Source organism: Geotrypetes seraphini, chromosome 1 (assembly GCF_902459505.1).
Source record: "Geotrypetes seraphini chromosome 1, aGeoSer1.1, whole genome shotgun sequence".
NCBI classification, from domain to species: Eukaryota; Metazoa; Chordata; class Amphibia; order Gymnophiona; family Dermophiidae; genus Geotrypetes; species Geotrypetes seraphini.
In genome coordinates this window covers 214,325,904-214,344,508 of record NC_047084.1, presented here as the reverse complement: position 1 = coordinate 214,344,508, position 18,605 = coordinate 214,325,904, and the positions used below count along the sequence as shown (strand labels likewise).

The window sequence follows — 18,605 nt, the reverse complement described above, 5'->3', positions numbered from 1 at the left end:
TTTCATGCAGGGAAAATAACAATTTTCTAGAAGAATTTCTTGAGAAGCTGGCACCTGCAGCTATTCACTGTTTTTTGGGGAAAAATTAGGCACCCTTGTTTCCACCATACCTCCTTCTAGCTTGTGGGGCTTGTGTTTTTTGTTTTTGTTATTCCTTGCTTGCAGGGGGTGGCGAGAGGATCAGGAGGACCAAGCAGACCCATAACGGAGGGAGGCTGGTGAACAAACCAAGGATGATAGAGTGGATGTGGGAAAGAGGACCAAACTGGGTCAGATATGGAGGGGATGGACTGGGTATGAGGATAGAGGAGAGAAAGGCCGAGGACCAGGGTCTGAGAGAGAGGGAAACACTGAATAAAAAAAGGACCTGGGATGGAAGGGAGAAAGTGGGGACAGGGGGGTAAACTGATGAGGGATGAAAATGAAGTTGGAAAGATAACTAAGCGCTGATATTCAATGCTTGATGGCCACTGAATATTAGCTCCTAGCAGTTAACTGATTATCCATGACATTTAAAGCTCTAGCCAGTTAGGTTTAGCAGCCAAATCAAGCTGTGTAAATAGTTGAAAAACTCCCCTTTGGCTGGTATAAACTTAGCCAGTCAGCGCTGAATATCGACAGCCTGCTAAATTTAGAGCGGCCAAAAATAAACTGGTTATTCAGTGCCAGTCACCGGAACCGGCTCCGGCTCAACATTGAATATCTGCACTCAGCGCTGACTGCGGGAGTTGGCCTGGCTGACTCCTGCAGTATGAATATCAGCCCCACTGTGTGTGTGTATTTATTTATTTATTTGATTTTTTTAGCCCGTTTTCCCAAAGGAGCTCAGAACGGGTTACAAATCAGGTACTTAAGCATATTCCCTATCTGTCCCGGCAAGCTCATAGTCTTTCTAATGTTCCTGGGGCAATGGAGGATTAAGTGATATGCCCAGGGTCACAAAAAGCAGCACGAGGTTTCAACCCACAGCCTCAGGGGCTATAGCTATAGCTCTAACCAATATGCCACACTCTTCTGATAAAAAAACAAAATGACAGAATATATATGGATGTCTATACCTTGAGTTTGCGGCTTGAACACCTGGAATAAATAAAAGTACATACAGAAAATGTAAAACTGAGAAAGGGCCTTTTTTTTTATACCTGGCTGTGCTCTGTACAAGTGTGTTGGGGGCTCTAGAATGTCTCTCATGCTGGTTTGCAGCTACTGCAACCATCATTGAAGTTGTTGCCATGATTCAAACCCATGCAGGGTGTTAACCAAACTCAATAGATAAGCAGTCACAATTGTGCAGTATGGTCAAACAGCAAAAACATACAGCAGAGACAACAGTCCATCAGTGGCAGAAAAGATTTGTGAGGAAGGCCAAATCTTCAATGCACATTAATGTTTCCTTTAACATTTGGCTTCCTCAAACAGCCTTTCTGTGATTGGTGGATTGACACTTGTCCTACCTATTTCTTTTTATCTTTTGGTTTGGTTTTTGGTTTGTTTGTTTTTTTTGCTTTATTGGAAGAGATACGTTTGCTTCTTGGTATTGCTTTGTTTGAGATACAGTAGTGTAGTTAATTTTGGAGTCTGGTTTACACCAGTGACAGTTACACATTCTTCAGCAGCATATCCTCTATCTCCCTTTCACTCTGTCAACTAAACTGAAGTTGTCACACATGGGCAGCCAGAGAAAACCATACAGGACACCTATAAACCAATTTAAAACTTTTTAATAATAAAATAGAACTTTTGAAATTTAAAACTTTTTTGAACAATATAAAATATAATAAAACAAACTTGGAGGGGGGCAGGTGCCCCCAAGAGCAGCTGAAGCGATCTCAGGAGGGGGTCAGACTATGGGCATTGGGAGGGGTCAGGCCCTTGGAATGGAACATGCCCTTGGTCACCAGAGCAGTTCCCTAGGGCATGTTTCACCTTGTCCACATGCCCTTCCAGTGCCCGTAGTTGGCCTAAAATGGCCTCCTCCATGGCCCCCATCCTCTCAAATACATCAAGGATTCCCCTCAAATCATCAGAGCCTCAGCTCTGTGTGTTAGAGAGGGTGGAGAAGGATGCAGTAGTCCAGCCTGCTGTGACCCAGGTGACAAATGCGAGGGGTGAGGCTGGTGGTCATGCTGCTCCTGATGGGGGGGAAGGCAGAGGGGGAAGGAGGTTGGATGGGGGTAAGGCCAATGACAGAAAGGGCAGAAGGTGAAATGGGTCGGGCAGCAGAGTGGGGGGAAAGGGGTTGGATGGGGGCAGAGGCAGGAAGGGCAGAAGGTGATAGGGGTTGGATGGGTACAGCAGCCTCATCATCTTCTTCCTCCCCTGCCTCCTCCTTGGCCTCTTCAGCCCCGGCGCCCTCTCCAGGGGGTGCTTATACTGCTGCTTGAGCTAGACAAAAGGAAACATGGAAATAGGATATGGTCAGGTACTGCCAATTACACTTTTGAATATGACATATTCTTTGTTGCTCTTTTTTCATCAAATGTTAATACAACCAGGTACATACAAAGGACTCCACTATAGGCCACATTAAGAGGAAAAAATTAAAAAACATAAACTTCCTGCATTATTAACATTTGTTAATTCTGTATTCTATTCTCTCCCCCCAGGGGGCTCAGAACGGTTTACATCAATTTTTCCCTGTCTGTCCTGGTGGGCTCATGCTGCAGGAAGATGGAGGAGGGCACCAGCAAGACAGAAAACAATTGTATAACGCGCTCACGCATATAACACGCATGGTTATGCTCGGTTTGTAAAATCGTGTATAGCGCGCGCGTTATAGAAACAAAGAAATAGACGGCAGATAAGGGCCACAGCCCATCTAGTCTGCCCACCCCAATGACCCTCCCCTACCTTTCTCTGTGAATAGATCCCACGTGTTTATCCCATTTGGCCTAAAAATCAGGCACGCTGCTGGCCTCAATAACCTGAAGTGGAAGACTATTCTAGCGATCAACCACCCTTTCAGTGAGAAAGAATTTCCTGGTGTCCCCGTGCAGTTTCCCGCCCCTGATTTTCCACGGATGCCCCCTTGTTGCCGCGGGACCCTTGAAAAAGAAGATATCTTCTTCCACCTCGATGCGACCCGTGAGATACTTGAATGTCTCGATCATGTCACCCCTCTCTCTGTGTTCCTCGAGTGAGTACAACTGCAACTTATCCAGCCATTCCTCATACGGGAGATCCTTGAGTCCCGAGACCATACGGGTAGCCATTCTCTGGACCGACTCCAGTCTCAGCACATCCTTACGGTTATACGGCCTCCAGAATTGCACACAGTATTCCAGGTGGAGCCTCACCATGGATCTATACAATGGCATAATGACTTCAGGCTTACGGCTGACGAAACTCCTGCGTATGCAACCTATGATTTGCCTTGCCTTGGATGAAGCTTGCTCCACTTGATTGGCAGTCTTCATGTTCTCACTGACAATCACCCCTAAGTCTCGTTCTGCTTCAGTTCTTGTTAGGATCTCGCCATTAAGGGTGTAAGTCTTGCATGGATTTTGGCTGCCCAGGTGCATGACTTTGCATTTTTTGGCATTGAAGCTGAGTTGCCAGGACCTAGACCAGCGCTCCAGTAGGAGTAGGTCGTGCATCATGTTGTCGGACATTGAATTTATGTCTGTTGTGCTTTTGCCCACTACATTGCTTAGTTTGGCGTCATCGGCGAATAATGTTATTTTACCTCGCAGCCCTTCTGCCAAGTCTCTTATAAAGATGTTGAATAGGATCGGGCCCAAGACCGAGCCCTGCAGCACTCCACTGATTACCTCCATCATTTCGGAGGGGGTGCCGTTCACCACTACCCTCTGAAGCCTACCTCCAAGCCAGTTCCCAACCCATTTCGTCAATGTGTCGCCCAATCCTATAGAACTCATCTTGCTCAGCAACCTGCAGTGTGGTACGCTATCGAATGCTTTACTGAAGTCCAGGTATACGATGTCCAGGGACTCCCCAACATCCAGCTTCCTCGTCACCCAGTCAAAGAAGCTGATCAGGTTGGATTGGCAGGATCTCCCCTTAGTAAATCCATGTTGACGGGGATCCCGTAGATTCTCCTCGTTCAGGATTGTATCCAATTGGCGTTTGATTAGAGTTTCCATTAGTTTGCACACTATTGATGTGAGACTCACCGGTCTGTAATTTGCTGTCTCCATCTTGGAGCCTTTCTTGTGGAGTGGAATGACGTTAGCCGTCTTCCAGTCCAACGGGACGTTACCCGTACTAAGGGAGAGATTGAAGAGCGCGGATAGCGGTTCCGCCAAGACATCACACAACTCCCTGAGCACCCTGGGGTGTAGGTTGTCAGGCCCCATTGCCTTATTAACCTTAAGCTTTGACAGCTCGCAGTAGACACTGCTGGGTGTAAACTCGAAATTACTAAACGGGTCATCTGCGTCAACCCTTGTCTGTAACTGAGGGCCGAGTCCTAGCGCCTCGCGGGTGAAGACTGAGCAGAAGTATTCATTTAACAGTTGGGCTTTTTCCGAGTCAACATGAATTCACTAGGGGCAGGTCATGCCAATCCAATCTTATCAGCTTCTTTGACTGGGTGACAGGAAAGCTAGACTCGGGAGAGCCTCTGGACATAGTGTACTTGGATTTCAGTAAAGCGTTTGACAGTGTCCCACACCGTAGACTATTAAACAAGATGAAATCGATGGGGTTAGGTGAGAAACTAACAGCATGGGTCAATGATTGGCTGAGTGGAAGACTTCAGAGGGTGGTGGTCAATGGCACCCTCTCTGAGACATCGGAGGTGACTAGCGGAGTGCCGCAGGGCTCAGTCCTGGGACCATCCCTTTTTAACATATTCATAAGGGACTTGATCCGAGGGCTTCAGGGAAAAGTAGCGCTGTTTGCCGACGATGCCAAACTGTGTAATATAGTAGGTGAAAGCGATCTCACGGATGGTATGGCGCAGGATCTGATCAAGTTGGAAAACTGGTCCTCAACATGGCAGCTGGGCTTCAACGCAAAGAAGTGTAAGGTGATGCATCTCGGCAGCAGAAATCCATGCAGAACATACACCTTGAATGGAGAAACACTAGCTACGACCTCAGAAGAACGGGACTTGGGAGTAATCATCAGTGCAGACATGAAGGCTGCCAAACAAGTAGAGAAGGCCTCATCCAAGGCAAGGCGGATGATGGGATGTATCAATAGAAGCTTCGTCAGCCGTAAACCTGAAGTCATAATGCCACTGTACAGAACCATGGTGAGACCTCATCTGGAGTACTGTGTGCAATTCTGGAGGCCACATTACCGTAAAGATGTACTTTGAGCTGAGTCAGTCCAGCGAATGGCCACTAGGATGGTCTCCGGACTCAAGGGTCTCTCATATGAGGAAAGACTGGGTAAGTTGCAGCTCTACTCTCTAGAGGAGCGTAGGGAGAGGGGTGACATGATTGAGACGTTTAAGTACGTCACAGGTCGTGTCGAGGTAGAAAACGACATATTCTTTCCTAAGGGACCTTCAGTCACAAGGGGACACCTGCTCAAACTCAGAGGAGGGAGATTTGGTGGTGACACCAGGAAGTATTTCTTTACAGAAAGGGTGGTGGATCACTGGAACAAACTACCGGTGCAGGTGATCAAGGCCATTAGCGTGCTAGACTTTAAGAATAAATGGGACATCCACGTGGGATCTTTACGTGGGTCAAGCAGCACTTTGACTTAATGGGGTGGGACAGTAGAGTGGACAGACTTGATGGGCTATAGCCCTTTTCTGCCGTCATCTTTCTATGTTTCTATGAGTCCGCTTCTACATAGTCTCCGTCTGGTTTCCTAAGACGTACTGTCCCGCCTGAGTTCTTATTTCTGTCACTGATATACCTGAAGAAGGATTTATCTCCTTTCTGGATGTTCTTCGCTAGAGACTCCTCCATGCGGAATTTGGCCTCCCTAACTGCTGTTTTGACGGCTTTTGACTTGGCCAGATAGACTTCCCTAGAGTCCTGTTTCCCTGATTGTTTGTAAGAGATGAATGCTTTTTTCTTCTCCTTGATGAGGTCTGAAATCTCCACAGAGAACCACTGTGGCTTATTATTCCTTCACCGTTTACTTACTGATTTAACATAGCGGTTTGTTGCTTCTTGTGGTGGCTTTCAAAGTCGACCACATTTCTTCCACGTTATCGGTTTCTGCTTGGCTTTGTAGCACCTGGTGAAGAAGTCTCCCATTTCTTTGAAGTTTGTGTCCTTGAATTTGAGGACCTTGGTCAGTGTGGTAGATTTAGTGAAACCTTTCCTGAGATTGAACCATACCATGTTGTCACTGGAGGCCAATGTGTCGCCCACCGAGACCTCTGTGACACTTTCTCCATTGGTAAGTATCAGGTCCAGTATTGCCTGATCCCTTGTTGGTTCCAACACCAGTTGCCTGAGTCTTGCTCCCTTCATAGAGTTTAATAGCCTTCTGCTGATGCCGGAAGTAGAGGAAAGCATGTCCCAATCCACATCAGGCATGTTGAAGTCACCTAACAATACTGTGTCCCCACGCAAGGTGATATTCTCTATATCTCCGATTAATTCCATATCTAGGTCATCCTGTTGTCTTGGGGGTCTGTATATTACGCCAAGATACAGGCATTTGTCCTTCCCTCTGGCCAAATTTACCCAAAGGGATTCCCCAGTGTAGTGGACATCTGTGATTCTGGTGACCTTAATGTCATCTTTAATATATAATGCTACACCTCCTCCCATTTTGCCCTCCCTATCCCGGCGAAGCAAGTTGTAACCCGGTATGACCATGTCCCACCCGTGGGAGTCCGTGAGCCAGGTCTCAGATATCGCCACCACATCCAGGTCGGCATTCCTCATTTCTGTTTCTAATTCCAGGATCTTGTTTCCCAGACTGTGGGCATTTACGTACATAGCCCTCCATGTTGTATGTTTGTTACATCTCAGTGGGGATGTTCCCGCTTGAGCTACTTGGACACCTTTAGCATTATTCGCATATTTTGTACTTTCTCTAGACCCAGAGTTACAAGGTGCACCTATCCCGGACTCCCCAGACCCAAAACTACAGTGTGTTCCTATCCCAGACTCGGAAATGTGTGTACCCTGTGGGGGTATTCCCGCTTGGGCTACTTGAACTCCTTTAATACAATTTGCAATGTGTGTTCTCTCGCTGGACCCAGAATTACAATGTGTACTCCCCCTAGACCCAGAATTACAATGTGTACTCCCCCTAGACCCAGAATTACAATGTGTACTCCCCTTAGACCCAGAATTGCAATGTGCACTCCCCTTAGACCCAGAATTACAATGTGACCCAGAATTATAATGTGAGTCAACCCCAGACTCAAAAGTGTGTATACTCTCCCCTGACCCAGATCGGTGTTTACTTACCTTAGTCTCAAAAAAGTATTGGCAGCTTAGCTCGCCAGGTAGGTTGTTTGTGCCCATACCCTCCCCCTACTTACCTAGTTTAAAGCCCTGTGTAGTAGACGGGCTAGATGGTGTCCAAGGACGTTCTTCCCTCTTCTGGTCAGGTGTAACCCGTCTGGTCCCTGTAGTCCTTGCACTGCCTCTCCATGGGGCAAGAACCCAAAGTTCATCTCCTTGCACCATCCCTGCAGCCAGTCGTGAAAATACGGTAATCGGATTCAGTTACCATATAACCAGGATTTTTTGGCCCAAAAATGAGGATCCCGGTTTATATTCGAGCCAACAATACATCCCCTCCCAGAGTTATTGCAGGCCGCCGCCGCCAGGCTCTGCCTCCTGTCCCCCTCCCAGCCCTAGCCTCATACCTCATCTTTCTGATCCCTGGTGGAAGTACAGCAGGCAGCAGCGAACTTTCCAAGTTCCTGCCCTGCTGCTAATCAGCTACCATGAGTTCCTTCGGCCACTGAGCAGCACAAGCAGGAGCGCAATTTGGCGCCGCTGCTCGGTACTGAGAGGCATCCTTACTGGCTCTTGCAAATTCTCACGAGAATTCATGGGAGCCAGTAAGGATGCCTCTTAGTACTGAGATGCAGCGCCAAATAGTGCTCCTGCTTGTGCCATTTAGCGGCCAAAGGAACTCGTGGCAGCAAGGCAAGAACTTGGAAAGTTCGCTGCTGCCCCCTGCATCTCCACCGGGGATCGGCAAGATAAGGTATGAGGCTAAGGCAGGCTGGGGGCAGAGCCTAGGAGGGAGGGTGCAGAGGCTGATGTGGGAAGGAAGGAAGAGTGATGGGTAAAGTGCCTGGCGGGGGGAGGGAAGGGGGCTGGGTGCAGAGTCTGACAGGGGAGGGGGAGGGAGGGAAGGAAGGAAGGGGGCTGGTGCAATGCCTGACAGGAGAGAAAGGAAAGGGTGCTGGGTGCAGTGCTTTGCAGAAAAGGAGCTGGGTGATGTGCCTGACAGGGAGGAGAAGGGGGCTGGGTACAGAGCTTGACAGGGAGGGGCATATGGTCCTGTGAGTTAGAGTTGTTTTTTAGGTATTTATTTAGAAGCTAGAAACAAGGTCAGGGCCAAAAATAGAAATAGAAGAATGTTGTAGGCTAGGTAGCAATAGAATGTGAGAATCAACAGTGCAACCAGAGGGTGAAAATTATGGTTGATGAAGAGACAATTTAGATTTATCCAAATTGGAGGAAACAGGTCAATATAAGGAACTTCCCAAAAGTAGAAGATATAAAGATTGGCAGTGGAACAGAAAGTCTACTAGCCTAGTAGGAAAGAAGTGGAAACTTGTTAACCAAAGCATTCTGTGTGCTTTGTAGAAATAGAAGTAAGAGAAGCAATAGAGGTAGGGAGAGTGGTCACCGCTTGAACTATGTGATCAAACAATACAGTGGAAGAAACTAGAAATACCATAGTGTGGTAATAAAATATAGTATTATGTATATCAACATCCAACAGAGCAGTCATCGGAACTCTAAATAAAGAGTTAGTAGTATATACTGCATGCATGGTAGGTTCTAATGTATGAAGGAAGTCATATGCATATCATAATGAAATAGCATGAAAGCCAGGGGTGCCAAAACTTTTTTGGCTTGCGAGCTACTTTTAAAATGACTTAAGTCAAAATGATCTACCAACAATAAAATTTAAAAAAACACAAAGCACACTGTATTCAGAGAAAATGTTAATTATAATTTATATTCGGGTGTTTTTTCAAAGAGGTCAAGGCAGATGACTTTAAAATATGCAATGGCAGATGAACTTCAATGTAGAGAAATATAAAGTCTTTCACATAGGGAAAGGAAACCCGATGTACAGCTATACGATGGGAAGGAGGGTACTGGGGGAAGGCAACCTAGAAAAGGACTTGTGGGTATTGGTGGATACAACGATGAAGCCAGCATCACAATGTGCAGCAGCCTCAAAGAAGGCAAACAGAATGTTGGGCATTATCAAAAAAGGTATCACTACCAGAACGAAGGAAGTTATCCTGCCGCTATATCGTTCGATGGTGCACCCGCATCTGGAGTACTGCATCCAGTACTGGTCGCCGCACCTTAAGAAGAATATGGTGATACTCGAGAGGATCCAGAGAAGAGCAACAAAGATGATAAAGGGCATGGAAAACCTTTCATATACTGAAAGGCTAGAGAAGCTGGGGCTCTTTACCCTGGAAAAGCGGAGACTTAGAGGGGACATGATAGAGACTTATAAAATCATGAAAGGTGTGGAGAGGGACAGATTCTTCAGACTAGCGGGGATATCAAAAACAAGAGGGCATTCAGAAAAACTGAAAGGAGACAGATTCAAGACGAATGCTAGGAAGTTCTTCTTCACTCAGAGGGTGATGGACACCTGGAATGCGCTTCCAGGAGAGGTGATAGGACAGAGTACAATATTGGGTTTCAAAAAGGGATTGGATAACTTCCTGAAGGAGAAAGCACATGCGCATGCCAGGCTTTTGCGGCATCGGGGAAGCAGGGAGAATGCAAAAGCAATGCGAGCCTATCACGATCGACTTGCGTTGCCCTTGCGATCTACTGGTCGATCGCGGTCGACCTTTTGAGCACCCCTGATGAAAGCTATATATGGTAGAGAGACTTAAAAGAAAGTAATCAATGGAACCTGAAGCTAATGAGTGAATATAACTCATTGCAGGAGTAGGAACATGCTATTGAGTAGGCTCGAGCTGCTGTTAAGGTAAAAGATTGGGTACAAGATTCCATTGTTAGGGTTTTTTTGTTTTGTTTTTACCCCATAGAGAGGAGCAAAAAATGCAAAATGCTAGCTACATTTTAAGGGGTTATAAAAGTATTACCGCTCTGGAATTAGAGTCTTTTAATAGATAAACGCCTCAGTTTGAAGTATTGGTGTTAGCAATACTGGATAGATAATACATATCATAGATAAAGAAGATTATAGAATGCCAATAGAATATGAGGCAATAAATCAAATCAATGCACTATTTTTAGAAGTTTATCAAGGTGCCAGTATACTCAAATCAATCTTATAGCCAGAATATACACTTTCTTAAGGCTATGAAAACACCTTGTTCAAGTTTTCTCGACCCTCAGTGGCACCACTCAGGACTCAAACTTCTCATCGTCCTAAGCTTTATGTGTCAGTTCGTCATCGGGTCTATTACTTTTTAATAGAGCTTAATCTTATTTATGTTATTTGATAAATTCTTATAAAGGTGAATACTTAGCTTAAAATATGGCTAAGTCTTCTTGGTTAGAGATGTCAGCACTATTAAGGGATATCAAAGCCGACATGTTTCGCCTAGCTTGCTTTTTCAAGGCTCAATCCCCTTAGCCATCTATCTCCGGTGTAACAGTCAATACAGTCAATACAGGTAAAGTATTGACTGTTACACCGGAGATAGATGGCTAAGGGGATTGAGCCTTGAAAAAGCAAGCTAGGCGAAACATGTCGGCTTTGATATCCCTTAATAGTGCTGACATCTCTAACCAATAAGACTAAGCCATATTTTAAGCTAAGTATTCACCTTTATAAGAATTTATCAAATAACATAAATAAGATTAAGCTTTATTAAAAAGTAATAGACCCGATGACGAACCGACACATAAAGCTTAGGACAATGAGAAGTTTGAGTCCTGAGTGGTACCACTGAGGATCGAGAAAACTTGTACAAGGTGTTTTCATAGCCTTAAGAAAGTGTATATTCTGGCTATAAGATTGAATAGAATATGAGGTGCATGCACCCATAAATGGATAGGCAGAGACCTGTAAGAGGTCTAGAAATTACGAAGCTAGACCACAGATGAAGACAGGTTAGGCCTATAAAGATATAAGATCATCCTTAATAGGATTTGTAAGTGGCCTCCTCTTCCCCTACAGCCACTCCCAGTGTTCCAGGTTCTTTAGTATAAAGAAGTAGTTGGAGTAGAAGTTTCAGCTTGATATGCAAGAAATATTTTTTTATACCAGCTCAAGCAGGTGGGTGGTAGGGTGAGATATTCTGAAGAAAATATGGAAGGGCCCAATAAAGTATAGTCAATATCCTCTGGGATATTGATGGAAGAGCAGTAGACGCTCTGTGGTTGAAGAACCTGATTGATCCTGCGAAGAATCTGGGCTCTGAAGATTCCAGGAGATAAGAATCTATACTCAGGGAGTTCATTTTGATTAATATACATCTCCTTCTCTGTGGGAGGCGCTGTGGCATTGTCCCTGGTCCATACAGACATTCTCTAGTGGAGGAGTGTAGAGCAAGCAGAGCAACAGAAGGCTTTAAGGCTCTACAGCCATAGTGTAAAAGTATTGTTGCTGGAAGAAGTCAGAAGCAAATGTCCCATGAGATTATAATCTTACTTCGAAAACCGTTCCTCCAATGTCTTCTTTAATAATACGTCTTCTAACAGCTTCTCATTACCTTATGGTATCCCTCAAGGATCAATACTTTCTCCTATTTTATTTAACATCTTTCTCGCTCCACTTTTGACCTTATGTCAATCCATTGGATTTTCGGTATTCGCCTACGCCGATGATGTACAAATATTACATCCAATTGATCCCAATAATACACAGGAAATAACAGCAATAAACGACAAACTGGATCAAATTCATCATTGGCTGGATGCTAATAAACTATCCTTAAATATTCATAAAACCAATGTGATGCTCTTTCCATGGAAGGACTGTAGCACACCGCTTATTCCAATTTCCATTAAAGGTACTCCATTGCAGATACACCAAAATATTAAGATCTTAGGAATAATATTTGACAATAAATTATCATACCACGATCACATAAGCAATGTGGTTAAATCTACTTTCTTCAGACTGCGCCAAATTCGTTCCGTCGCCAAGTTCTTATGTGCAAAATCCCTGAATATTCTAATACATTCTCTAGTTATCTCCAAACTTGATTATTGTAATGCCTTATTTAAGGGCTTGACTCAAAAAGAAATCAGACGTCTTCAAATTATACAGAACGCCTCTATTAAAATAATTCACAAAGCAAAAAAATTCGACCACGTCACACCCTTACTTAAGGAATCACACTGGCTCCCCGTTGCACACCGCATTTTATATAAAATATGTTTGCTTACTTTTAAATCATTAATATTTCAAACCCCCGCTTTCATTTTTAGAGTTTTAATTCCTTACACTACTTCTAGAACACTGAGATCTCAGGATCAACATTTATTGGCCATTCCCTCATTGAGAGTCATTAATACGAGACGTCTTACTATTTTTTCAGTGACTGCCCCCCAGTCTTGGAATGATCTCCCACTTTATATAAGAGAAGAAAAGATCTTAGACAAATTCAAGACTAAGCTTAAAAGTTTCCTTTTTAATGATGCTTTTAATGAATAAATGATTCTACAATCCCTTTTTATCTTATATTTCCTTCTTTTTATGTTCGTCTTCCCTCCTAATGTTGTTACCTTTATATATTGTTTCTATAATGGTTTGTTTTTTTTTCATAGTTGTTTGTTTTTGAAATATTGTTTGTCTATGTAATAATTTACCTATGTTTTTAAATATTCGTACTATTTTGTATATCGCCTAGAATAAAGATTAGGCGATTAATCAAACTGTATAATAAACTTGGAAACTTGGAGAAGTAGATGAGGCGATCCAAACTTAAAAGGCTCTACACCCAGAATGGATCCCTGTTTGGTATCTTGGTGTTGTGATCGCATGGCCAGCCCCACACCGTATAGTTACGACTGCATATGATGAAGTGGATGCATCAGTACTGTCTGCTATAAAGCTTGTACCGTAAGTGCAGCAGGGTGTCAAAGCATTGGTAACCTTAAGAAGAGGCACACTTCAGAAATGACAGCCTGCGTCGATGAAAGATGGCATTGATGAGAGGCATGGATCAAGTGACTCAATTGTGGAAATGCCTGTTACGCTGGTGTTGATATCGATGATGATGTCAATGTCCACCTGTACTGATAGGAATCGGTACCGCATAGAAGTCCAATTTGCTGACTACCTGACGTCAGGCCTAATCTTCTTAGAAAGATAAATATGAAGGAACAAAACCAAAACATTTTGGGGCTCATAATCAAAAGAGAAAAACGTCCAAAAACTGGCCTAAGTCAGCACTTAGATGATCATAAACGAAAGACGTCCAAGTGCCGATAATCAAACTGGGTTTTGGACGTATTTATAAACGACCATAGCTAAATGGGGCGTGTCAGGAGGAGTGTCGAGGGCGGGTTTTGGGGCAGGACACGGGCCAGCTTAGACTTAGTCATACTGCATGTATAACCGAAAGTTATACAGCACAGGATCGACGGAACTTGGACGTTGTGACTGAGACCATTTAAAACATGGTCTAAGTCACAAAAACCCACCTAAATTTACCAGATAAGCACTGCAAACACATAATATAGATCCCCTACACACTACCCCAGTGATCACCGCCCCCCACCCCATAAAATTCATAATCACACCTGTAAAATTCAGCCTCCAGAACATCATCACCTGGCAGCCTGACATAGGAAAGCCTAGTCATCCTGCACAGAGACAGCTTAAGTCGTCTTGGGGGTGGGTTAGGGACCCATGGAGAGGAGGCCCCATGCCCATAAACCCCTGTAATCACTGCATTATTACTGAAACATGTGCACTCCCCTATATAGTCCCAAAACCCTTTTGTACTGGCATATAAGTGACTCCTGCAGCCATATTAGGCTGGTAGATAAGTGGGTCTAGAGGATTCTGGAGGTGGTTTGAGGGGGCTCACCATGACCTATAAGGGAGCTGTAGTGAGATGATGACATGGCACCCTTTTTGTGAAGTTCACAGCAGTGCCCTGTATGGTACCCCACTATTTAGGTGCCATGTCTGGGTGTTCAGTCCATCACTTTGCAGACCCCTTCCACGTTCAACAGGGCTTGGTGTAGGCGTTTTTGATTTGGACGAAAATGTGGTATAAAGATGAACGATTTAGCAACTTGGACGATCAGATCGGCAGGATGTATACTTAGATGATTTTCGAAAGGGAAAAAAATTTGGACATATTTTTCGAAAATGTATCCTAAGCTATTTTTTACTTTGGACGACTTGCGACTTGGACGAAAATGAACTTAGACGTTCCTTTCGATTATGTCCCTCTTTGTTTGTTGGAAATTTTTTTATAGTCCTGGTAGATCAGGAACAGATCCAGCAGGAAAGGAAAAAACTAGATAGTACCACAAGTCAAGTATAAAGTAGGCCGAAAATCCGTTGACACCATCGGTAGGGGCAAAGGCTTTAAAATTGCCTACAGGCCCCAATGGTGAACATAAGGAAATTTTGTTAGAAAATAAAAGGTTTAAAAGAAGAAAATAATGAAAATAGTGAAAAATGAAGCAGGAAGGCAAACTTGACTGGACAAAGTCCAGATACATCATTTTCACTCTGCAAAAAAACGAAAAACTGACGATCTCGCAAGCTGGTGTCGGGCAGGAAAACACTCGCTTAAAGTGACAGTACACTTTAGCACTGTCCATACCAGGCTCTGTGGATGACATCACCCCATCTGTCAGAATATGCTGCCTGCTTGTCCTGGGATAATAGTCTATCCAGTCCCAGGGTACTTTCCTTCCGCAGGGAATAAATAGCCATTAGAGAATGACACGGGGAGCGATCCCCGCAGGGAGCTGCGGCGTGGCTGCGGTTTGGCTGCGGGTTATGGATACTCCAAAGCCAAATCGCCGCAGACAGGGGGACAAAAGTTTTCACCGCCCGCAAAAACGGTGAAAAGATTTGTCCCCGCGGGCCAATGTACCCCCTTCTAGGAACCGCTATTTACCTGTGTTTCACCGTGCTCCTCATTTGTCAGATCAACCCTTCCTGCCAATAGAAACCGCCCCCCCAACCCCTCCTGCCGGCACCCCCAACGGCCCCCTATATCGCCAATAGGAGGGTGCCCAACCCCTCCTGCCGGACCCTCCCCCAACAAACCCCGCCATCCCGAAACACCACCCTTAGTCTTACTTTCCAAGTTGGACCGGACAGCTCCTCGCTCGTCTGGCCAGCAGGCCTTCCTCCGTCCAAATGAGGCGGGCCCGCCCCTCCCCTCCCCTCCCCTGCCTAACCCACAGGATCCTAGGGCCTGATTGGCCCAAGCACCTAAGGCCCCTCCTATAGCGGAAGTGGCTTTAGGTGCCTAGACCAATCAGGCCCTAGGATCCTGTGGGTTGGGCAGGGTAGGGGCGGGCCCGCCTCATTTGGACGGAGGCAAGCCTGCTGGCCATACGTGTGAGGAGCCGTCCGGTCCAACTTGGAAAGTAAGACTAAGGGGGTTCCGGGGTGGGAGGGTTCGTTGGGGGGGGGGGTTCAGCAGGAGGGGTTGGGTACCCTCCTGCAGGCGATCTTAGGGGAGGCCATTGGGAGGACCGGCAGGAGGGGTTGGGTACCCTTCTGCTGCGATTGTCGGGAGGGCCGTTGGGGGGGGTCTACAGGAGGGGTTGGGTGCCCTCCTGCCGTGATCGCTGGGGGGAGGGGAGACTTGCAGCCGTAGCCGCGGTCACTATGCTAATCACGGCAGGGAGATCTTTGCCGCGATTAGGTACAGCGGCCACGTCTACTTACCATGTAGGCTAACATTGTAAGCATTTAAAGTACATGTCGTGTTTGTTTTTGCATTGCTAGCCCCAGGGGTGGTGGAAGATTAGTGATTGAAAAACTGTATGAAAAATAACTATTTTAAATTTAGTGATCAAAATGTGTCAGTTTTGAGAATTTATATTAATTAATTTTTTCTCTGCGTGTTTTGTTTTTGTATAGTTATTAACTAATATTTAACTAAGTTTTAAAGTTTTAAAGAATGTTTCCTTTATACGTAAATAAAGAAAAGTATATAAAATCGTACCCGTATGAGGCTTTTATGTATGCAGCGGTGACGGTGACGGGGCGGTGAATGGGGTTGCAGTGGCGGTGACGGGGCGGTGAATGGGGTGGCAGTGGCGGTGACGGGGCGGTGAAGGGAATGGCGGTGACGGGGCGGTGCAGAGGATGGTGAGACGGGGACGGGGCGGTGACGGGGACCAATTTTTTCACCTTGTCATTCTCTAATAGCCATCAATGTTTCTTCCCTATTTATGCATTTCTCAGCTGTAGCTCAAGGCCTGTTACATTCAGATACAGTAGGTATTTTTCTATCCCCAGAGGACTTATGATATAAGTTTGTACCTGAAGCAATGGAGAGTTAAGCGAGTTGCCCAATGAGCAGCAGTAAGATTTGAACCTGACTTCCCTGGTTTTTAGCCCACGTAACTGTTGGGCTACTCCTCTATTTCATATGGTGACAAACATTTTATTAAAGCCTTCCTATAAAGATGCAACCTTTGTAATTTTCTTGACAGTGTTTCAAACTGAAGCAATCAAATATCATTTTTTTCTGAGATTGATTTTTTTTTTTTCTTTTAGCAAAAACAAACAAGTATGGTGATGTTTGGGAAGAGTGATAATGGAATCCAGCATGGGGAGAAGACCTTCCATTAGACAACTTCATACTCAGTCCTGCAAGCCAGGACTCTGTCTGGATTTCTGTTTATATAAAATACTCTATTAACAGGGCAGCTGCATTTTTCCTGTCCCTGATCTGTGATATAATCACAAGCTAAGGTACCTTTGATTTTTACAGATGTGATGGAATTTTATCTCATGCAGGGATACACAAGAGCCACAACCAGGCCAAGTTTTCAGGACATCCAAAATGACTATGCTTGAGAGATCTTCATGCATACTGCCTTCATTATATGCAAATCTACACTTCTCCCTCCATATCCATGGGAGTTAGGGGCAGAGCCGGCCCGCGAATATTAAAAAACCACGAATAATATTTGGGCTTAACCCCCTAACCCCCGCTTCCCCCTGGCTATTTTAAGCCCTGTAAGCCCTCCCTTAAGCCTTACCTGGTGGTCTAGTAGGTTTTCGGGGCAGGAGCAATCTTCCCACACTCCTGCCCCATGCAGATCGCTCATAGGAAATGGCTGCCTTGAGCTCTCGTCGTAGTCTCGAGAGTCTACGGGAGCTCAAGGCAGCCATTTCCTATGAGCGATCTGCACGGGGCAGGAGCATAGAAAGATCGCTCCTGCGCCGAAAACCCGCTAGACCACCAGGTAAGGCTTAAGGGGGGCTTACAGGGCTTAAAATAGCCCAAAAAATTTTAATGGGTTTTTGTTTTAAAATCGCAAATAACCGAATCTGCGGATGCTGAAACTGCGGATTCAGAGGGGGAAGTGTATATGCTGCCTATTCATTAGGGATATCCAAAAATTTGACCTATTTGCATCCAGCAAGGGCTGAACTTATGTAACCCTGCTTTATGTGTGCATCGAGAGCTTAATATCATAGGCTTTTGATTTATCAACAATAAATAGAAATAAAAAAATGAACTTTTATAAATCCTCAGTGGAATACTCTGGTTCTGATGATTGTGTTGCTGCATGTGTAACTGACATGAAAATTATTTGTGGGATGTTTTTCTTTTACCTCAGTTTAGAGTTACCAGATTTTGCATCTGGAAAAAAAGGATGCGTGTCCCCACCCCGTTCCACCCCCCCAACCCCATACAAATCTCGTCTCTTTGTGCACCCGGACAGTCCTCTAAAAAAGAGGACATGTCTGGGTAAATCCAGACATCTGGTAACCCTACCTCAGTTAGTACAATATTTCAACTCAAAACCACCTTTACCAAGGGGAAAGCGTAGATTGTAGCAACAATAACAACACTATTAATTTTTATAGTCCTACTGGACATACACAGCATTATATAATGGTGATAAGTATTCAGGTATAACTACCGTATTTCTTGCTCCATAAGACGCACCTGACCATAAGACGCACCCTAGATTTAGAGGAGGAAAAAAAGAAAAAACACATTCTGAACCAAATTCTCCCTACCAGGCTCTGCTACCCTGTCCCCTCTACCTACGCCGATCTCCAAATGGCTGCAGTCAATTCTCACGAGTCTCGCGAGAGCTGACTGCAGTCATTCAGAGATCAGTGCGGGCCCAGGCGGGAACGCGGAGGGCTTGCTCCTGATTTCTGCCCTTGTGGCCTGTGGCGCCGCTGGCCGGGAAATTTGCTGGACCACCAGGACGACAGTAGCGAGCGGGCGGGAGGGTGGGTTTTAAAGATGCAGCAGCGAGGGGGGTAAAAGATGCGGCAGCGTGCTTAACAAATTCGTATCTTCACTTCATAAGATGCACTTATATTTCCATCCCCTTTTGGGGGGTGGAAAA

General features: G+C 45.1%; 1 protein-coding gene across 2 annotated transcripts in view; it reads left to right on the top strand.

Annotated features, from left to right (window-relative positions):
* The window catches only part of OCIAD1 (OCIA domain containing 1), a 126,877-nt gene extending 109,646 nt beyond the window's left edge, over nucleotides 1-17,231 (top strand). For both annotated transcript variants that reach the window (XM_033945863.1, XM_033945874.1), the window contains exon 8: nucleotides 16,786-17,231. In XM_033945863.1, coding sequence (XP_033801754.1) covers nucleotides 16,786-16,823 — 38 coding nt within the window. In that variant the 3' untranslated portion in view covers nucleotides 16,824-17,231. The remainder of the gene's footprint in view (nucleotides 1-16,785) is intronic.
* The last annotated feature ends 1,374 nt before the right edge of the window (nucleotides 17,232-18,605 follow it).